The sequence below is a fragment of the Hippichthys cyanospilos genome, chromosome 3 (assembly GCF_059441005.1).
Source record: "Hippichthys cyanospilos isolate Australia breed blue-spotted pipefish chromosome 3, RoL_Hcya_1.0, whole genome shotgun sequence".
Taxonomy (NCBI): domain Eukaryota; kingdom Metazoa; phylum Chordata; class Actinopteri; order Syngnathiformes; family Syngnathidae; genus Hippichthys; species Hippichthys cyanospilos.
In genome coordinates, this window is record NC_142371.1 from 1300412 (window position 1) to 1322645 (window position 22234).

Sequence of the window (22234 nt, forward strand, 5' to 3'; positions counted from 1 at the left end):
GTTTTATATACAGTATATATTATTATTATTATTATTATTATTATTATTATTATTATTATTATTATTATTGTTGTTGTTGTTGTTGTTGTTGTTGTTGTTGTTGTTGTTTAATCTTTTGCAGCGTTATTGAATGGCCAGGTCGGGGTATTCGTGTATGTAAACATGTAAAATTTAATTAAAAGTAATACAGTATTTGTATTGTTTCAAATTAATATAACCGTAGTTTAATAGATAATTATTGTATGTATTAGTTACTGTAAATAATATAATAAATCAGCAAACCATTTGGAATTTGTTACAGTTTACTTCTATAGATTATATTTAACAAATTTTACTGGTAATTTTATTTCATTAATTAACTAGAAGATTGTTAACTTTTCCTCGTTAAAACGCAAGTATATTTTTATTTGATTGATACTTTGAATTGCATTGCAATTGGTTTATCTTAAATGCAAAACACAACAAGCTGTAATTGATTTTTAAAATTCCTAGCGTAATTATACTTAAATTATTCTATAACATTTTCTCATAATATGAAATGCAGTTTCAGATGTTGATTAAACGAAAGCCATTCAAACTACAGGGTATATGAAAATTACTCATTTAGTTATCAGTCAAGAATTTACTACAAATGTATTTTAATAGTCTTTAGACTATTTTTTATTCTTCCTGTTTAGTTAATCAATAAGATATTCTCGCTTTTTCTTTCCATGCTATACATCATAAGCACTTATAGCTACTTAATTACATGTGTAAATAAACGTAATAAACGTAAACCTGTTCTGTTCATTTTATCAAGCCGCTGTGCAATGTATGAACGTTCAGTCAATTTCAATAAATAGTAAAAACGTCAACGTGTATTAATAACATAAAACATACAATGTTTTGAAATTTACTTGGGCACTTTTTCAAGTTAAGTCAAGTTTGCAATTGACGCTTGACGGCCGTGCTCCGGAAGTAATAGACACAGGCGGAAGTTGACCCTGCGGCCAGCGGTAACCGAAAGCAATGGCGGGGGATTCTACAACTGAGCTCCTTTTTCTAGATACTTTTAAACACCAGAGCGCAGAGGTAAGGAAATTGCGTATTCTATTTAGAATGAAGAGCAGTTTGCAAGTTTGCATCCATTACATGTATATTTTTTCTTGTTCCTAAATTGACAAATGCAAGTGCAGTGGGGCTAGCTTGCTAATGTTAGCATTGTCTGCACGGTAAACATGATAATCAACAACGTTTCTGATTGATTCACGCAGTTATGCAGTTTTTTTTTAATTCGGTATATGTATAAATTTTCTTTGTATGAGAATTACCATCAGATTAAAAATGTTCTCTGTTGATTGTTGGCTTTGTTTACGTGCGATCTAAGCTATTCGCACTGGGGTGTTTGTTGTGCATGTGGAGTTGAACTTGTTGACATTTATTTGTCCGTTTACACGCAGTTTACCAATGTGGATGTGGTGCGCTTCCCTTGTGTGGTGCTGATCACAGAAGTCCGTGTCATTCCTCCCGGAATCAAAGCACATAGCAATTTACCTGACAGCAGAGCATGCGGGTAAGACCAAGATGGTAAACATTTAGACTGAGTCAGCTAAATGTCATTTCTTTATTTGCAGTTCTGACTTCTGTTTGTGGCAATAGTAGAAGAGCAAGTGGTGATTTTTTTATTTTGGTGTAAAGATAAGGCATTCGCTTCTTCAATGTACAGTACAGTGGTACCTCGGTACTCGACCATAATCCGTTCTGAGGTGGTGGTCGAGCACCGATTTGTTCGAACACCGAAAGCAATTTTCCCATAAGAAATAATGGAAAGTATGTGTGCACAAGTAAATGTGCACAAGCAGTACATGATAAAGATAAAGATAAATAAAGCATTATAAACCATTTTGTATAATTTACTTACGTTTTGGAGAGTGGTTGATGGCATACAGGAATGGATGTGGAGAGGACGGGAGGGAGTTACTCCTTCCATGATGACGCTAGCTAACTGCGACGCGAGGTACACCGCGTTCATATTTTGCTATAATTTCCTTCTTCGGTTCAATAGTGGTCCTCATTGTTTTCCTCTTTGCCTTCCCCTTATCACTGTCTTTCTTTGGACCCATTATTAAGGGCTAGAGCAACACGAAAAAGTTTAAATCCGGGAAGAAATACTCGAACAAACGTCTTACTCCGCTGGCGGTCTGAGTTGAACTGGCGCTTACCCGCTGGCCGAGAAGGGCCGAGGAGCGCGTTCGGGTCGGCTCGGCTCGGCTCGGCTCGGCTCGGCTAGGCTCGGTTAGTCGAGAACCGAAAATCTGATCGAGGTCCGATGCATTACCTACTTGATTTTTTTGGTCGAGCACCGAGCATCGAGCAGTCGAGTATAGAGGCGTTCGAGGACCGAGGTACCACTGTACATTACTTATTTCATGGAGACAGTGATTTTAAATTGACGTCATAGTGTTTTTTTTTTTTTACACGTGTCACAAATGAATTATCTTACTGGCTAAATAATTACGATCATGACAACGTTCCAATTTATGCTTCCTTTGTGGATGCACCAGTTTCTCTCATATAACTGTATGTCTGTAATGTTCTCCCATTCATGAAAATGCACAAATATTACCACATGGATACTGCTTTACAAGCTTGTAAAGAACCTTTTTTTTTCAATTGGACTGTTTGTTGATATGTCACAATATCAGAAACATGTTTGAAACCACTCATCATAGTCTTACTTAGAAAGGTGTGTGTAGACAATTTATATTTTTTTGTTGCTGTTGTAGCAGCTTTTCTTCCTTGGCGGCTAACAAATTACTTACCTGTGTTTTTATGTACCACACGCCTGTGTTGATGGGGTACGAATCTCAACTTTGAGGGGGCAAAAGCTATTCATTTGTTTCATCGACTGTGTTTGGTTTTCTAGAGAGACATCCCCTCATGCCTTCCAGCTGGAGCTGTTCTTTAATAATGTCCCTAAACCCAACAGCCCAACCTTCAACAGGCTTGGCAGGTGAGGATACCAACCATCTTGTTTTGTTTTGGTATAATTTTGAGCCTGTCCGATTTATTGTCTTTAGTTCCCGGGTAGATCTCCAAAGTGCTCTAAGATGCAGATGTCTGTCTGACCTGTAGAACCAGTCACAGCAGCATCCAGACTCAGTTCTTAGAGGACGGTGTTTGTGTGTGTACCCACCCATATTCAAGCGTCTTTGTTCCTTTTTTTGCCTAACTGGTCTCACCAGAAATTCAACCACACCCTTGTTTGTAGTTAAGAATGGCACAGCATACACCAGTGGTCCCAGGTTGAGTATTGACTGAGCTTTTCTCAAAATTATAACAAAGTTGTAAATGGCGTAGCCCCAGAGTTTGAATGAATCTCAATTAGGGTTTTTGTAATGGATAGATATGACACATCCCAGGTATTATGTTGCCAGGGATGTTAGAATGAGAGTTTTTACCACAATTATTTTCAGGGTTTCTTATTGGTGCCATAAACTAGCATGATTAACAAGAAATGCAAGGCAGCATTGTCTGTACACCGCAATAGTTTATGGACAGATTTTTGTGTTAATGCTCCCTTGATCTTTTTTCTTCAGTCTGGAATATGATGAGAACAAGTCGATCGTCTTCAGACCCAGTGGAAAGGTGAGCCAAATTGGAGGGTGAAGTTTCGACTAACTGGTCAATAAGTTCTATCACCATGTGGAAAAATGTCCCAGCCCAGATAAATTGTGTCTTCAAAAAAAAAAAGAGTCAAAGTTTAACATGGCGTTTGTACGTGTGTGAAGATCAACACAGATGGCCTGGTGCTGCGTGGCTGGTACACCAGCCTGACCTTGGCTGTGTACGGCACAGCGGAGCGTTCGCATGGACATGAGCAAGGCTCACCCCCGCCACCGCCTCCCCCGCCGCCCCAACAGCCATGCGGGCCCAAAAGACTCATTAAACAAGGTGGGTTACATTCCAAGTGAATATCATTTCAGTAGATTACGCCTTACAGTGCTTAATGTCGTACTATATAGACTGGGAAAAGGATGACCAATACAATGGCAGTCCACCCAGACCAGCACCTCGAGGACCTCGCACTCCACCTGGGCCCCCACCCCCTGATGATGACGATGAGGAGCAAGTCCAAGTACCAGGAGCAAGCAGTGAGTCGCATACAGTACCATTACTTTTTTAAGCAATCATAATGTATTTTATGGTATCCTGACTGTAATGCCTTCACATAGTCACAGTTTATTGTGTTTCCAAAGGTCATCAGCAATTTTATCAGAATTTAGACTTTATTTTTTTATTTTTTGGGGGATAAATGTCATCTTGACTGTGATGTCAACAGTGGGCTTGGCCAAAGATGAGTCACGCGAGGGTCGCGAGGACTACCTGGAGGCAGTGTCGCCCGAAAGGTCGCTGGCTGCCGACGAGGCTTATTCCGACGCCGAACAAGAGGAGGGGGAGGACGAAGAGGAAGAGCAGGAGGAGGAAGAAGACGTGCGGACGGAGGGGAGCGTTCCGGAAGATGAGGAAGAAGAGGACGATGAGGGTGAGGACGAGGAGATGGAGGAAGGTAGGGGAGTTGTTTGGTGGGAGATGTACAGTCTCCAATCTCAAATGAATGCAAGGCTCGAAACCCTGTTTGAAGTAGAGCATCAACCATTCACCAGCTCATCGGACCTTTGAAGGTTACATGAACTGGGTTCATTTGGGATTGAGTAAAAGGGATTTGCTGTGGCATGCTGCCTCCATCAACACTCTCAGCTAACAAGGCTTATGATCAACCACTATACTATGTTACAAAGTAAAAGTGGATCCTACTAAAACTGTCAATGTGTCCTGCATGTTCAACTGGGCCTGCATGATTAGAAGTGAAGCTGTCATCAGTTCTGTCTATGGCTGTGTTCGGAATCTTTCCCTATCCCACTGCATTGTGTTTCTTTATAATGGTTACATATACATAAAATTACATTTGGAGGGTATCCTTTGATTATATTTTTTCCAAGCAAGATAAAAATTCACGATATACAGTTTAAAATAGTCAACAAGATCGCAACACGGATTAACGAGGTAGGATTTGCTTGGATTCATTTTATAAAACACCCTCAGCTTTAAACAATATGATGTTAAATATTAGTTTGCACATAAGATCCATTCAACAATGTGAAATATTAAGCATTTCAATATGTTACAAGTAAAGATAGACTGTTACCTATTATTAGCAATGATGCAGGCCGAGATATGGTATTTTGTGATTGTATTTGTTTTCAGTAAAATTAAAACAAAATGTTGGTATGTAAAAGAAAAAAGAATCTCCAACTGAAAAAATGTTTCAATCTCTTTAAACATGTTTGTTTAACAACTTTTCAGATTTGCATATTGTTGTTCTTTTATTTTTATACATTCTAGAACATTTTGAAACCAGAGAAATATTAACATTTCACTTTATTTGTCTTCAAACAAATTTCAGACAAAAACAAAAAGGTGAAGAAGATTGTTTCCAGGGTCAGCAGAATCTCAGATCAAGTTAACTGAAAACTTAAATAAATAGTTATCTGTAGTTAGCACAATTTTACATTGATTTATCGGTCAACAGATTTTTAAAAAGGGACAGTTCAGATATTCGCCCTCATGCCGAATATCTGTTCAAATATCGGTGCTTGTCTATCCCTAGTTAGAAGCCATTTGAGGGAAAAATTATCTTTTTGTTGAATAGGTGATATAGACTGTGGTTGTATAATAGTCGCATTCAATAGTTGGGTGCAAGAATCCTTCAAGGTCAAAATAGCATCAAATTTGTTTACTTTTCAAGGTCCTGAGAGAATGATTCTGAACACAGCCTATACAATGAACAAGAAAAGGATACCATTAGTCACTGGCTTCCTCTCTGTTATTCTTTTTGCATTTCATAATTTTAAAATGCCTTCATTCACAGTGCAGTAAATAAAGCTGTCAAATGAATCTTGTATTTTGTTTAGGTGATGACGGTTATGAGCAGATATCCAGCGATGAGGATGACCTGGATAACGGCACATTCAAGCTGCCCTCCTTTGACATGGACTACACGCCTGAGGATCTTGCATCTGTTCCACCGGTCCAGTTTGACCCCTATGAACGCGAACTCCGACCATTGGTCTACTTCACTCCTCCGTACAAGTCCATCTTTGACACCCAGCCTGAGAAGCCAAGCGTAGATGAGCCCAAAGACTTGAGTAGTCCTGAGGGAGCAGCTAGTGGGGAGGACACTGATGTTGTAGCGCAACTGAAAGAACTGCTAGGAAGCATCGGCGAAGAAAGAGATGTCCGCTGGGTCACTGCCCTGGAAGAAGTGTCAGGACTTCTCGGCAAGGGCTTTGCGTGCCTCATTAAACAGGGTGAGCGCGTGGCCATGGAAGAGCATGTCAATCTTTTAGCTCAGTGGACTCTTCAAGCTTTAAGTATTGACATTGCCCTCACGCAACCAATTGCTCTGAACCTCAGACAACTAAAAGCTGGTGCCAAGCTAGCGTCGTACCTAGCAGACTGTCCACAGGGCCTGAAGATACTGCTGCGTGATGGGGCTCTGGACATGTTGTTGAATCTCCTTCATAGGGACCATGTCTCCTCCACGTTGAAACTGAGTCTTCTCAGGGCACTTGATGCTCTGATTAGCTCTCCTGTAGGGGTAGAAGCTTTCCTTGACGCTGGCGAGGCAGAGAAAACTGGCTATCAGGTTTGCATCAGCGTTATCATTTTAAGTAGATCTTTGAACATGGGCTTCGCAATAGTTTTTTTTTTTTTAATTTATAGCAGACCTGTTTGATCCAAACTAACAAACTCATCTCGCAATATTTATATCAATAATCATGCCAAAGATGTACTATTAATATGAAATAAACTTGGACCAGTCACTTTTTGTAGGGATATAATCCAGGATCAAAAAGGACTGTCTTCAGCAAAAACTAGGCCGGCTTGAAATATTTTTATTTTTCCTCCCTCACTCAAAAACAAAAAAAACATGAGTACATTTCAGAATGGCTGGTTTATGGATGAGTCATTGTTTGGTTCTGTATATCGGCGGTATTTTATTTCAACTTTTTACTGCCCCATGTTTTCCTAAAAACAGTTTGTAACCATGCTGTTTGTATATTGTAAGAAGGCGTTGAAATTCTAGAAGAAAAACTCAAATCATCCTGATTTTTAATCAATCAATCAATCAAAAAAAAAAAAAAAAAAGCATATGTTAATGTTCAGTTTTTGGTTTCCCAATTTCTAAAGTCCTATCCTTCAACAGCGTTTAGTGCAACTGTTCCTGCGGGATGAAACGGTGAGGGTCATAACTGCTGGCAATGCCATTCTTCAGAAAAGCCATATGTTTGAGGTACTGCTTGACCTCCAGCGAACAGCAGCAGCTTGGAGCGAGCCGCAGCAGGTACTCACTGACTCACACAAATATTGCAAATATTGATGATTAATTATTAATTTGATTTGGCACTGTTTTTGTTACCATGAAATAAAAAGTTGAACAACAGAGTATATTAGAAATATGGGAATCAAATAACTGGGCAATTTTTTGTAATATTCTATTTGTGACATGGCATCCGCATTTTTCACGACTATTTTAGGAACAATCCCTATGACTTTAGTGACAAAAAATTTAAACGCTTTCTTTTCAGGAGGAGATGGAGGATACTGACACGCCCATGGACGAGGAGCCGGCCCTGAGTTCCTCCACTGTGAGTGAAGCGGAGCTCGATCGGTTGGTGGGCGTTTTGGAGGAACTGTATCACCTGCTGGAAACCGCCCCTCACTGCATGGTGCAGCCCCCAGGGAAAGCATTTCCAACTTCTGTGAGAATAACGGGACCACAGGAGAGGGATGGTCCATACCCAACACTTTATAGGTGACTCAAGGTTTCAAAATGCATTTTAAAATTCAATTGTGCACCAAATGTTGACTTTAATGATCATCTCCAGGTACTTACATGCATGCCATTTTCTGGAGAGCATATCAGTGGCGCTTTCTGCAGCAGCGGCAGCCGGGCACTTTGGCGTCACCCAAGCCGTAAGAGAGCTCCTTCGCTTCCTATCACTCACGCAGTCGGGTCTGCTCTTCCTTCTCGCCCAACCCGCACCCACAAACTTACTCCTGCGCCTTCTTGCATCCGTTGCCGAGAACGACGGGGAGGAGTCGGCCTTCACTGGAGGAGAGGGAGCTCTCACCGGGCCCGTGTTTGGTGAAGAGGGCTTTGGCCTGTGGCTCATTCAGGCCCTGCATGCTCTCCAGGGGGTCTCGGAGCTCATGAGTCACGTGACCTCTGGAGTAGATGGGGGGGTGGGCTTGGATGAAGGTGACAATCCTGAGGTCCTGGCCATGCTTCATTCTCTCTACCTAATGACATTCACGGTGACTGGTCGCAGTGCCGTGGCACACGTTTTGAGTTTGGAAAACAACTTGTCCTGTTTGGTCACCCTCTTGCAGCACTACAGCAAGGAAGGACAAGGGTGAGATCCTCTTCTTATTCCACATTTCCTGGCCTAACTTTTTAGTCATGTCTGAATATAAAAATCTTTTTTTTTTTTTTTTTTAAAGTGATGCCAAGCCACGCAAAGCAGTGACATACAACTACGCGTGTATGCTCGTCCTATTGGTAGTACAAAGCTCTAATGAGCTGCGCATGATGGAACAGTATACTGCTCCACTGATGTCTATAGCCAAGGCTGATGACGCCAACGCCAAGCTACAGGGTGAATATGACAATTTACATTTTTATATAAATATATGTGGAGAAATCTATAGTTGTAGTGCGTCTTCACAGTAATAATGCTGAATATTGCCTTTCAGAGTTGAGCAAATGGCTGGAGCCATTGGAAAAACTGCGCTTCGAGATCGGCGGGATCTCACCACTTTTAGACTACGTCAAACAGGTATAAGATTTTGCTGTTATTACTATAATCGATCAAAACGAATAGCTTGACGGATGAACGGACGGACGCACTCCGGTTTCCTTCCACACTCCAAAAACATGCATGACAGGTGTATTGGACATACTAAATTGTCCTTAGGTGCTATTGGTGTGTGAATCTAAGTGATCTCACCTAATTAAAAAAAAAAGTAATCTAATATACTGTATGTTGTGTTAGTATACAAAATACCTCTGACATGTCTGGACTTCTCACACATACACTCCCTTGCATGTTAAAGTTGAGGCTGCCTATAGGAAGTAGTGCAGTATATAATTTTTATGTCTACTCTCTGATGTCATCAGAATGTGGAAAGTGTGTTAACTCCCGAGGGAACTGGACTTGTCACTGCTCTCAGGGTGATTTGTCACATTGCCTGCCCCTTGCCACTTGTTGCAGGTAAGTAATGGAATACTTATATAACAGGACTTTTATATATATATATATATATATATATTTTTTTTTTTATCAAAGCTCCCGTGCCGTATTTGCTCAAATTGTGAACTTTCAGATCACTTATTGAGACACTGAGGATGATTTAGAATGTGCATAACTGCATGTGCAAAAAGGAATAACCAGTAGGCTGAACCAATTCATCAAATATCTCTCATATCGCTCACATAATTAGATTAAAAAAAAATCGTAACAAAATCTCTGCCTCAAAGCTTCACAGTCATTAACTTGTTTACCACTTCTGACACAAGCTAATATACTGCACTTAAAGTAAATAATGAATAAATCAAACCCTAACAAATAAGCCTTATAAAATAATATCAATCAAAAAGAGCGCTAAACTGAGTGCTAAAACTGAGAAGCCCCGAAATAAATGTAAAATGATCTATAGTGTGCTTTTGAATCCTGACCTATCAGTTGAAAACGCTGAATCTCATCTTTTATGCTTTTCCTTAGTCTAAATAAAAGGCCCAGGCTACTTAAAAGTAGAAATGCTAAGGTTTTGGTGCAAAAAGCAGCTCCATATAAACTTCTCACCTTGTCCCCCATGTTTCTCCAGGTCAGCAAAGGGATCTGAAATGGAGTCTTGCTTGTGTTCAGCTGTTTTCTGGCGAAGGTCTAGACACATGCGTGCGCGTCCTTCAGAAGCTCTGCAGCGTGCTACTACAGCCATGGCGCTTGCACGGAAACATGGGCCCCACGCCGCAGCGCTGCATGATCCTTCACGTTTGCATCAGCACACTGCGCCTGCTGCGCACCATGCTGACTGAGCTGCTCCGCGGAGGCGCCTTCCAGTTCAGAGACACTCGTGTAGCCAATGTGTTGGTTATGCTCCACATGATAGTCTGTTCAATCCCTGCATCGGGACGACTGGATGGGGAGGAGAGCAGAGTGCAGGCGCTTATTGTTGATGTGCTCCTAACTTTTACCCAAGGTGTCAATGAAGAGGTGTGTGAGCTTTGAGATCGTCTTGCCTCCTTTATTGCATGTGAGTCAACGCATGTATTTATTTTTTTTTACAGGTGACACATACAGAGGAGACTCTGGCCAGTAACACATGGTCACTGATGCTAAAAGAAGTTTTAGTATCGTTACTGAAGGCTCCTGAAGGGCTCTTCTCTGGTCTTACACTGTTGTCTGAGCTCCTGCCACTGCCTCTTCCAATGCAAAGCACTCAGGTACTTCATCTTAACCTTTTACTGGGCATGGTAGCCGCTTCCATGACCAATGACCAATTTATGTGACTTTTCATTCTTGTGTTGACATTTGTGTTTCATTTAAGGTCAAATATTATAATTATTATTTCAAAATAAAATGACCTAAATTTACCTAGTTGAAATTCATCTTCAGAAAAAACAATGAACGAAAAAAAAAAATCAATTTACATTGATACTGATATTAATTACTCATATCATGACACACTTTTAAACCACAGAGCCTAGCCATACATGTAAGAATAAAAAAAGTAAGATTCATAGAGTAGTAGATTGTATTAACCTTTTACTGGGCATAGCGACCACTTTCAGTCTAAACAGGTAAAACAGATGAAAGCATCCGTAACAGCCATTGCTTAATTGTAACGAACCCTTAAATGTTTCAAAATCTGAAAATTCTTGCTGGTTTAGGACTTAAAAATAAAAAAACGTGTGCCAAATAAAGGCCATTTTTGCTTGTGTAGACTATCGGTCAAATAAAATTAAAAGTTTAATTTGTTAAAAATTAAAAGGATACTTGTTGAGCCTTTTTCAAAAGTTCATGTACCGTAAGTATTATGTCTATAATTCATGAGACATTTTTTTGTGTACAATTCCCACTCACTGAAGAATACATCACATGCACAAGCTTCATGTAAATTCATTTACAGTCGACAGCTGGTGGTAACCTTTTTACCACTTAAAATTGCTAAATAAGTAAATTAACCCTCTAAAGTCAACACACGTCACTGGTCAATTTCAAAATATATTTTCTTATATTTCATACCCGTCTATAGGTTACACACACCCTTAACAAAATAAAAACAATTAAATTGATGAAAGCTAAAACTAAAAACTATTCTGTTGATTTATCATAAAATGAAATAAAACACTACTACCTAGAGGTAAACTACCTAGAGGTAAAATACAATTTTACTTAGCACGCAGAATTGTGGGGTAGTAGTTTGAGTCCTAATTTTTTCTCTTTTTTTTTAATATATTAATAATATATTGAGTCCAATTTCTGCAGATAATGATCCAGATTGTGATATTTAGACGTGTATGTTGTTGGTTTTGCAGGTTCTGTCGGTACAAGACGTCGCAGTGGCTTTAAACACGAGGAAGCTGTGGAGCATGCACGTCCGGGCCCAGTGGAAAGTGTTCTCTGAAGCTTTGCGCTGTGTGTGTGCCACCAGCTGCCCTCCGCTTTTGGCCATTCTCAGGAGAGTGTGTCTTCAGCTGGCGGACCTATCGTCTCCTACCGCAATACTCATCATGAAGACCTTACTGGAGTTGCTGTTGGAGGAGTTACAGCCGTGAGTGGACACTACCGTGTGCTGTGGTTACGTTTCATGACTATTGATTGAGGGGAAAATTTACCTCCCACAGGGTGGAGGGCAAAGGTCCGTGCTGGGCCCAAGTCTTACGACTACTTTCTTTGACTGACGCGCTGGCGTCACAGAGAGCTTGTAAATGTGCCACGCTACACCTACTCTCTGGCTCAGTGTCTGGAGACGAACAAGTGGCAGATCTCTTTCCTTTGCTGCTCCCTCTCCTGGTGCCTCCCACCAACCACTCATTACAGCAGCAGCAATGCAGCGAACTCATGGGAACAATATTACAGTCACTGTGTGACCAGGTAAGCAAGGTCAACTGTGTTTTTCTTGTAAGCTCACTTTGTTTCGGTTTTACGCTTTTTTCCTCCTAACTCTATATATTAGGAATGTAGTAATTGTGTCAAGGAATTATGGTCAACCACCAACTCATAAAATACAGTGGAAGCTAAGTTTATGATCATACAAACAATTTGATTTATGAAACTTTTTTTTTTAAAAGAACAATTATCTTTGGTTTAACACTTTTTGTCAGTCTACAAACAGTCCTGACATGGCCACAGAAGTTCCCCCTCATCATTGGCTCCATGCACTGCATCATAAAAAAAAAAGAATGTTTGACAATAATTCACGTTTTGAATGTACAGTTGGTATGCACTTCAAGGTCCCTTCCATCATCATTTTTTTAATATTATATTTTCAGGGAAAAAAATAAGTCTGAGATTTAATGCCATGTTTTCCAGGACATTTCTCTGGTGATTTCTCAAGGGGGTGAAAACTGCGTGTCAGAAGTGGACCAGCTGGCCAATGCACTCCCAGGCCGAGAGATGCTGTCATCTATTTGCAATTCCTTGATGGAAGTTTTGTCAAATAGGGACAGCAGTGCACCTCTTCTTCTTACCTGTATCAGGACTATGACATTCCTTACAGAACACGACTACGGACTTTACCATCTCAAAATGTAAAGCCCACCATCGGTTTAACCCCCTCTTTTACTTACCTTTTAGACCTGTTTTTTCCTACAGCACTATGGCCACATTTTTAAAACCTCTGTCAAATGTGTTTCATTTTTTTCAGTGCTCTGAAGAAACACAGTACAGGTTTATTCTCACTATTGAAGAGATTAGTATTTCCCTTCAACAAAGACTCTGCGGACCTGATCTCATCTTTGTTGGACTTCCTCCGACAGATTGTCAACACAGAACCAGCGGTAGGTTTTGTTCACTTTTATTAGGGCTGAGATAAAAAGTCGACCAAGTCACGTTAAATTGATTCTAAAAATAGGTTAACTAAAATATCTGCCTTGAAGCTTCGCCGAAACCATATTTGTGCCCATTTTCTACCTAGATCATTTTTGCAGATATACGCAGTCTTGCAATGTTGGCAGGGGAGAAAAAATCTTCCAAAAAACAGGGACTATCACACGTTTGGGATCATTTCCTATTAACTAAAGAGTGACAGCAGTCAAAACTTCAGAAAGAAGAACAACAGGAAGCTATTGACATTTTTATAGCCCCACTCTTAGGTTTACTCCTAGAATATTGTTTAGCATTATACGTAAGTGACTTAAGGTGTAAGGACTCGATTACATGTGTAATACGTATACATATAACGTTGTAATGCATATGTGTGTACTAAATGGTAAATGGTGTTTGCTGACCTTTAAATGGTAATTGCGCGTGCTAAAACTAATTGTGATTGCTAACCGGTAAGCGTAGGCACAATTTCACAGTGTCTAAAAATTTATATTTTTAGAAGATATTAAATAATGAGTAGTTCTATCCACTCACTTCAACTCATGTTCAACGTTAATAGCTTATTTAAAAAAAAAAAAGACATGCGATTCGATAGTGACAGCCGTACATTTCATTTCCCACTGCCAACAAAAGGTTTGTGAGTAATGTGTATATATTTTCAGCTACCTTTGAATTGTTTCCAGAAACAAACAACTTGTTGCTGAGTCATTTTAAGTTTGTTTGTTTGTGTATTATTCTAGTGTAATGAAGAGGGCCAGGCCTCCGTCGAGGAGTCGGCCTTTGTTCCTCCACGATTGCTGAGTGGATCCGAAATGAAGGCCCTCCTGCAGTGGGAACAGTCAGAATCGCATCCACTTTCGACTTTTGAGAAACAAATAAAGGTAAAAAAATAATTAAGGTTTTGATATAGGATTCCTACAAAACAAATGTTTATTTATATTCAAGTGTTTTTCATTTTTCTTGCAGAAACTTTGTAAGGAGGATGATTCACTGGAGACCCTGTTAGAGAGCGTGACGGTCCTGAAGCAAACGCTGGAGGCTGCTGCAGATGAGCCTCCTGCAGTTGATATGGAGCCCACTTTGCCAGCACCTGAAACCCTGGCAACTCAATTTAATCACAGGTACAGCTGCTGATACTACACAAAAATGGATGAAGGCACATGTACTCATTCCAATTAAACTAAACCTAACCAAACTCATTTTGTTTCCCCTTTTTTTATTATTATTATTTGTAGGACAGTTTTTATTCTTTCTGAAGCACTTGATGAGCAGCTCAAGGCTCTTTGGTTCTCACCTTTCCAAACGGATGATATAGAGACTGAACTTGACATGGTGAGTACTCCAGGTTATCTAGAACTGATATACATCCTGTGAAATATTTTTTCAGCCAAGTACCTCCTAACCACACCAAAAAAAAGACTTAAAAGAGTGCTGTCTCATTTATGTCTGATTTGTTAACCTTTGGAACTATGTTTGTAGTGGTATCTCACGGTGCATTTTACTCAGCAACTCAAGAAAATATATTCTGGCATTATCTATTTAATATCTGGCTTGTCTGCTGGAAAATTGTGTCACTTATACAGAGCTTCTCAATTATATTTTGTAAAGCCTGCCCTACCTTTCACGCCCCCCACTCGCCGTGCCATGTATAAGATTATTATCTATAAGCATTGTAGAAGTCTACCTAAAACTGTACCGTTTTTAACATTAAAAAAAGAAAATAGCAGTATTAATTGATTGAACTGTTAATTACTTTTTACAGCATTCATAAAGGTTACAGGTTAGACTAAAACAGAAAAAACTAGCACATCAGAAGGGGCCCACCTCACTATTTGATAAAGACTGCACTATTGACCGTGTGCATCTGTACAACACTTAAAACTTAAACTATACATTTTGCAAAGGGGTGACCATAACACAATTTTACAATAAGTTCATGTTCCAGTTGATTTGCTCAAAGTTTTAAAAGAAAAAAAAAGATTTTCTGACACATGCAGAAACCCTGCTAAAATCTAACGTATCCTTTAAAGTGTCTCCATTTGAGAACAACTGATCTAGATCAGGGATCCCCAACCACTATGCCGCGGTCTAATAATAAATAACATTGGAATATTTCCTTGTCATAGGTGAAAGTGGATCTGGTGGGTTTGGCTCAGGAATGTTGTCCAGAACTGGACCTGAAGGCAGAGCTGGAACGCTCCTTTTTGTCGGAGCCTTCATCGCCAGGTCACGCCAAGGCTCAAAAAGGCTTCCGACTGGGGAGGCACAAGCACGAGACCTTCATTACATCCAGGTGGCAAATATTATCATGTCAGAGCTGAACAGGTTTCGCATACTTCTAAGCCATTAACTGAATGACCACCCATGTGTTTGCAGTGGTAAATCGGATTACGTGGAACCTGCCAAGAGAGCACACATCATGGCGGCCCCTCGCGGCCGAGGAGGTCGAGGGGGCTTAGGACAAAACTTCTGCCGACCCCACGACATCTTTCGCCAGCGAAAACAGAACACTTCCCGTCCTCCCAGCATGCACGTGGATGACTTTGTGGCAGCTGAATTTAAAGACATTACAACCCCAATTGGACTTTTGCCCCCCAAGCGGCCTCTGAAAAGCTCTCCCAAGCTGCCCACCAGAGGACTTTTTACTGGCAACAGAGGCAGGGCCACCTTCCACAATCAGACTCGCTTTTTCACTCCACCACAGCCTAAAAGTGTACTACTATCTGGTAAGCATACCCACTTTGTCTTTTGAACGCGCTTGAATTATGTCATGTGTCAAAAAAATGGACACAATTAAGTCCAGTGACTTAAGTGGCAACCGCAATTCCTAGCCACATGGGTCTTTGTCAGTAAGATATCAACCAGTCCATGGCCAGATGGGACAAAGACAAAAGTCACAACTCGGGTCTACTGGTTAATCGGTTGGCCGATTAAGTCACCCTTCATAAATTAGTCAAAAATAGTCCGCCAAATGTCCAATACTTCAAAATCCAAACATTTACAGCAGTTGTATACAAATAACAACGGTGTCATTATTTACTGCACATGAATCTATATTATAATCTTGTATCCCTTGTATGAAATCTTTTGCAGAGTGTATTCTGTGGACCTGTCCTTCAAAACAAAGCAAACCTTAATTTTTACTCATAAAGATTTGATGAGCAACGCAAGAAAGTTGTGCAAGAAAAATTGACCAGGCAGGATGTCACTTCTTTTACACACAACCTAGTCAGTTTGTTTAAAAAAGTCATAAAATACATAGTGGAACATAAATTAAGCATGCGCGTTAAATGACACCCACTCCACAAATAGTAACGCAAACACATGGCCCGCTGTCTCTTTCTATGAAGTAGCGTCCCAAGTTGTCCAACAGGGGGCGATAAAAGCCTTTTGGTTCCACAGGCAACTACCCACGTAGAGAGGGAGGCCGAGGCTCATCGTGGAGCGCACAAGTTCCCACCGTCACCCACAGAGCAACCTACAGTGAACCACGAGGAGGCCAAAGTAACTTCACGCGAGGACCTCTGCCCTCACGACAACTTCCTGCAAGTAAGAAATTACACAAAACTGCCAACATGTTGCATACATGTCAAAATATTTCCTTCCATCTTGACAACCCAGATGCGTATCGCCTGGCTCCACGTGATCGTGCGCCGCGAGGCCGGGGTGGCACTGGGCTTTCGTGGCTAAGCGCTGGAGGAGGAGGAGGTGGAGTTGGCAACGTTGGAGGTGGAGGTGGCGGTGGAGGGAGGGGCTCCCAGGTGAGCAAGTTTAGCGGAGGGGGAGGGAGCGGAGGCGGGAGGGGCCGACACGTCCGCTCATTCACCAGGTAAATTCACCTTGGGCATTGACTGATAGCCTACCGCGGCTCCAAACGGACCAATCAGTTTGTTTTACGCCATCTCCATGGGAAGGTGTCTCTGGAGATCTTTGTGTTGTTTTGTTATGAGTTGTAACCAGAGAATAAAGTTCATAGCAATTGAGTTTTTATTTTCATGGCTTTCATTGGTTTAATGGAAGAAAAAAAAAAGCCTATCCTTTCATGTGCTGCTCTATTTTTTTCTGACCTAGTTACATGATCAAGGTTCTTAAATATGTTGGGGCCTTGACGTATGAGTAACCCAACATACGAGTATAGTGGCAATGAATTTCACTCACTTCACAACAAGCAGTTAGCAATTTAGTTAACACATTTGAAAAAAAGAGGTTTCAAGCTTTTTAATGTCGCTGCTAATTTAGTTGACTGTGAATCTGAATTACATATTGTCTATTTAAAACAAATAACATTGCCTTAAAGTCTGCTACATTAATGCTAGTAAAAAAAAACATAAAATGGGTTAATGAATAACGTGGCAGTGTTCTTATGTTTTAAACAATGCTTATTTAAACACAATGCAGCAACACGTGTAGATAGACAATATAAGAATAGACAGACATATGTTCTTTATCCTCTCCAAGAAAAAAACTGTTTTTATTGCAGCTAATTGATTCACCTGTCGTTAGTCAAAGTTAACCACAGACTTTTAATTTTGATAGATCATTATCCACCATCCATTTTCTAGAGCAGCTTATCCTCACAAGGGTCGCAAGCTTCGGGCAGTAGGACACCCTGAACTGGTTGCAAGTCAATTGCAGGGCACACAAAGACGAGCAACCATTCATGAGATCACTATCATACAATTCATTAATACATTGGAGGAAAACTCAGGTTCTACTACCTTTTAATAAGATGAATAGAAGGGGGATTAGAAATTGATCCATTTATTTAAGGTCAAACCTGAAATCAAACACACTAAAGCAATTTGTATACATATATACACATCTCATAGTCAATGTTGAATTGGCCCTATTTAAAACAAAAACAAACTATCCTTGATTGGCTAGTCTTTGTTATAGTCGACTCAGATAACCGTGACCTCACGACTCTTCTTCTTGATGCAGTCCATCGTCATACTCCGGGTTCCGCTCTTACGTGTGCCTTCGCTCAGTTGAGGTGAAGTAGGATAACCCGGTCCAATTAAAGCCTGAGATGAGAGATTGCATTGATTTAATGAAGCCTCTCTCCATTGGGGTCTCAGCTGCTCAGAGGTGGGTTCCCATTCGGGTGTTTGCCGCTCTTCCTGAAGCTTCTCACGGCCCACTTGGTTGACAGAATGCTGATTCCTGATGGGGTGCAAGTCCCTGAGAAGCTCCAGCAGTTCTTTCTTCTCCAGCTCCATCTCCGCCAACTCCTGTCGCCGTAGACGTTCTGCTCCGAGCAGGGTGCGCACATCACAGATCACGCGGGACAACTGGCCCTGCACGCGAAAGACAATAAAGGAAAGTTCTTGCTCGCTCTCTTTTTAAAACATTCAAACTCGTGAATAACAATACCCCAGTTGAGAATTGGACCGCGTTTGACTTTAAAAATGGACAAGCACATAGGTAGATGAGGTAGCTTGAACAAAGGGGGAAATGTTAAAAATATGTATACAATTTTTGGTTATCCATTCTTTTTTTTTGCGCTTAGTATGTAATATAATTAATTGGGTCTGCGTAGGAAAGACAGGAAACTATCTCTCTTTATTTTTGAATATATCTGTAAATATCGATACCATAGTTGGGAATTGACACTGAACACGATATAAAGTATGTATATGAGGTAGTTAAAAAGGAAACATCTATTACTGATGAAAGTAAGTTATTGTGCTGAGTTACAATAGTTAAGTTTCATGTCTCATATATATAGCAAAAATGGAATGTTTTCTCTCAAAACACTTCTGTCTCTACTAACTTAAAAATATGTATATATATATATATATATATATATATATATATACATTCAATACACATACATATGTATACACATACACACACATATACATTTTACTAACCCTAACCCCTGTAACAATGCCAATCTATAAAATTGTCAGTTTAGTTTTTTTCTTATAATCTAATTAAGCAACTCCAGTATTTCATAAATGTGTCTGCGTGAATGAACTAATTGAATCAACTAACTGAATGCACTAATTGTTGAATTAAAAAGCTCAATTCAAAATATAAAATATTTGACGCATTTTAAATAACCAAATACATTGTACAGTATTTGATTGCACAAGGGTGCAAATGTTCATATCTCGGTATGTGACATTTGAGAATTAACCAATCACATTCAACCATGTCTTTAGAGCATCTTATTGTCACAGTATGGAAAAGCCTCGTGAAGAATGATTTAAAGCTCAAGTTGTGATTGTTACCTTCACCTCCTCAACTTCATTCTTCAGTTGCGACTCCTTCTGCACCATATGTCTCCTCTGTGAATCCAACCGAGATTCCATCTCCCGTCTCACCTCCTCCACCTTGCACAGCATCTCAACCCTTCATAGTGCACATGAAGATTTGAATACTGACAGATGACGGGTGATGGGCCACTCATGGTTCCATACCGCAGTAGTTCCACTTCAGAGCGCAGCTCTGCCACACAGTTGTGCTGCGACTGCTCGGTGGAGAGGAGAGTGCTGCCGCAGCCGTTGGGACATTCCCGGCTGCAAAAGTTGCACTCGGACAGGTGAGCCTCCAAACCACGTCTCTCGACTTGGGCGGGACACCCTGAAAATGCACAAGTTGTATTTATTTTCATACAAAAAATCTAGATCTATCTTTTTTTTAAACACATTAGTGCTTGGTATGATAATGGTCAAATTGATAGTGTACTATTGTTGAGTAATTAATCAAATTAAAGAAAGAGTTGTCGCAATAGGGCAGGCATCCCAGGCAGTTGGTAAACGCACCAAGCAGAAGGGAGCCCCAAAAGGCCATATCATTGACAAAACAACTTTTCTGTAGAAACTTCACAAACAAGATGTCAGAAACACCCCACATAGGGCTTTATTTCTTGCTGTTATTGTCTGGTGGCTAGGAGAGGACTCTGAGATACAACAGATATTAATCCATATCAGTGTCACAAATGAAATGTATAGCAAATAACAAATAGGGATTTGGAAATCTCCCTCACGGGGCCCCCTCCTGGCAGGCCCTTTGCACCGTTTAAACAAAATACTATAAAGCAAACTTGCTACTTTATCCATGCATAATGTCGCTAGTAAAAGGGAAAGTCAACCTAAACAAAATCTTTAAGATAATTATGTTCTTTGCAGCTCACATGGCATTCTGATTAATACTGTGTTTGTGGAAGATGCAGCGAAATCCACCAGTTTTTTTGTTTTTTTTGGGGGGGTGGGGGGCATCAAAGTTAAAAGTTGCACTGGATTGATGGTAGTTTCCATTAGATCACAGCTCAGCTTGTGAATGTCCCATGACCTAACACATTTTTTCTGTGTTACAAAACATAGGAGATGTGATTGGTTGTTACCAGAGCACCAAGCAACGCCGAAGTCATTTTTAGGCGACAACCAGCGGCAAAATGGTCGCACCATGAGATGGACAAAAACTGCAGGATTTTGCTGCTTGAGTCATACTCCACAAATACAAGATTAATGACATTGTTTATTTTTTGTGGCATTGTAAAGAAAAACTTGGGTCGATTTCCTCTTCAAGGTATTTGTGTTCTAGTTTTGATGTCAATTGTTTCATAAAAATAATTGCTTACTTTCCATTGTGCTAATTCAAGAAAAAAAATAAGTAACACACAATGACCACAGGCAGCTGAAAGTAGAAAAGTGCAGCACCTAACAATCCCACTCTGCATGCACACACTCACGCTCGCCAGACCTACCACAACAGTAACATATGTAGTCGCATCCTGTCAGCAACAAGGTGTTGCCATCATGTTGAGAAAAGAAGAGCATGGTTTGTGTATAAAAACCTCATTAAAGAATGATGGAAAGTTGAGATGCAGTTCATATGGTCACCACGGCAACAATGGAGCCACCTGTTGCACTCGGGCATCGATTGTCATAGGTGTCAGATTACCTCTACGCTACACATGTATCTCCATTTACATGAGTCTATATTAATACTGAATGATTTACTGTTGCGAAAAGTAAGTTTTAATACCTGAGTTAGAGCAGGATACAAAGGCAAAGTCGCACTCCTCCTCATGTGTGTGAAGACTCTCCAGAGAGCACACCACCTCACAACCCTGCCCCGCATTCACGCAGCGGATCTGCAGGCGGTTCAGATCGTTACGCATGTACCTACCAACACACGTGCAAAACATAACAAGATAAAGTTAAAACAAATCAATTGTGGCAGTGCATCAAGGGCTTGAAGAATACTGCAGATATTTAAAGATCACATATTTCCCCCTGGAAGTTGGTGTGACCAGTGGGGTGGCCATGACCACCAAAGGCCACCATTTAATCCCGCCCCTGGCAAACAACCAGATCACACAAATAACCTGTAGAGAGGCTTGAGGCTGCCCACATCCAACGGCTGCCTGTCCTCGGGACACGTGTGGTGGTGGAGCAGCCAGCTACTGATGCAGGCGCTGCAGAAGGCATGCTCGCAGGGCGCCTGGAGAGGGCGCCGCAACACGTCGCGACACACGCAGCACAGGAGGCCCTCGTTGACATATCCCACAAATCTCTCCAGGTCATAACCCATCCTGAAAAAGCAAAAGTTAGAATAGAACATGCAGAGAAGAAAGCAAACTAAAATAAAGAAAATAAATCACAAGCATCAACACCCTAATAACACTGAATTTATACCAATTTTGGCTTGTTATTTCTGTTTACAACTTGTACTCACCTAATGTTCCAACTTCTTCTTTTGATATATTTGGTGACTTCCACTGGTGATTTATCCTCAAGCTATGGTCTTCCTGGCTTGTTTACTTGTAGCTCCATCAAGCCGAGGGTCCCCTTGCTCCTAAATCCCGCCCCTGCCTCTGGGAGATGCATCTCCATGGTGAGGTATCCCTGCCAACAAAAGGGTTGAGGACACAAGAAGGCAGTTGTCAAACGGAGCACATCAGTGAGACAAGTGAGACACAATATCAGTTGACACTCACATGGCGATTGCAGTTATGTCCTTCCTTACAAGATGAGCTGTTCAACAGTGTTTCAGTCAGAGATTACCGCTGCCTTTCCCTTTAGGCTTCTCTCTATCTCTGGATGTGGGATTAACTTGGATTAAACTCT

At 40.7% G+C, this 22234-nt stretch overlaps 2 protein-coding genes across 4 annotated transcripts; one reads left to right on the top strand and one right to left on the bottom strand.

Annotated features, from left to right (window-relative positions):
- Positions 1-975: 975 nt before the first annotated feature.
- Positions 976-17137, top strand: LOC148425354 (protein virilizer homolog). 2 transcript variants are annotated; one of them, XM_088410851.1, is made up of 27 exons: positions 976-1071; positions 1440-1552; positions 2906-2992; positions 3579-3627; positions 3771-3933; positions 4005-4133; positions 4322-4549; positions 5955-6688; positions 7250-7387; positions 7632-7858; positions 7932-8459; positions 8548-8702; positions 8800-8882; positions 9224-9317; positions 9931-10319; positions 10394-10549; positions 11645-11880; positions 11954-12203; positions 12642-12859; positions 12976-13108; positions 13895-14035; positions 14121-14275; positions 14390-14486; positions 15281-15447; positions 15531-15880; positions 16557-16703; positions 16776-17137. In XM_088410851.1, exons 1-27 carry the CDS (start codon positions 1009-1011, stop codon positions 16985-16987), a joined length of 5442 nt encoding a protein of 1813 aa, XP_088266977.1. In that variant the 5' UTR covers positions 976-1008; the 3' UTR covers positions 16988-17137. The 2 variants fall into 2 exon arrangements, with proteins under 2 accessions (XP_088266977.1, XP_088266978.1); XM_088410852.1 differs by having other exon boundaries at positions 4322-4525.
- Positions 17138-17899: 762 nt separating this feature from the next.
- LOC148425355 (uncharacterized) lies at positions 17900-22214 on the bottom strand. 2 transcript variants are annotated; one of them, XM_088410853.1, is made up of 8 exons: positions 22105-22214; positions 21843-22012; positions 21493-21699; positions 21150-21289; positions 20869-20895; positions 19580-19742; positions 19391-19511; positions 17900-18451 (listed from the first exon to the last, which is right to left on the bottom strand). In XM_088410853.1, the coding sequence occupies exons 3-8, from the start codon at positions 21696-21698 to the stop codon at positions 18056-18058; spliced, it is 1053 nt and encodes a 350-aa protein (XP_088266979.1). In that variant the 5' UTR covers position 21699; positions 21843-22012; positions 22105-22214; the 3' UTR covers positions 17900-18055. The 2 variants fall into 2 exon arrangements, with proteins under 2 accessions (XP_088266979.1, XP_088266980.1); XM_088410854.1 differs by lacking the exon at positions 20869-20895.
- Positions 22215-22234: the final 20 nt, after the last annotated feature.

What these genes read in the sequence shown, in the direction of transcription:
- LOC148425355 (XM_088410853.1), bottom strand. Translation starts at nt 21,698, where the DNA reads ATGGGTTATGACCTGGAGAGATTTGTGGGATATGTCAACGAGGGCCTC. An exon ending in AGCCTCAAGCCTCTCTACAG is followed by an intron (nt 21,290 to 21,492) that starts GTTATTTGTGTG and finishes GTGTGTTGGTAG; the next exon opens with GTACATGCGTAACGATCTGA. An exon ending in CTACATATGTTACTGTTGTG is followed by an intron (nt 19,743 to 20,868) that starts GTAGGTCTGGCG and finishes GTGCATTTTCAG; the next exon opens with GGTGTCCCGCCCAAGTCGAG.
- LOC148425354 (XM_088410851.1), top strand. Translation starts at nt 1,009, where the DNA reads ATGGCGGGGGATTCTACAACTGAGCTCCTTTTTCTAGATACTTTTAAA. An exon ending in CGCCAACGCCAAGCTACAGG is followed by an intron (nt 8,703 to 8,799) that starts GTGAATATGACA and finishes ATTGCCTTTCAG; the next exon opens with AGTTGAGCAAATGGCTGGAG. An exon ending in GCAACTCAATTTAATCACAG is followed by an intron (nt 14,276 to 14,389) that starts GTACAGCTGCTG and finishes TATTATTTGTAG; the next exon opens with GACAGTTTTTATTCTTTCTG.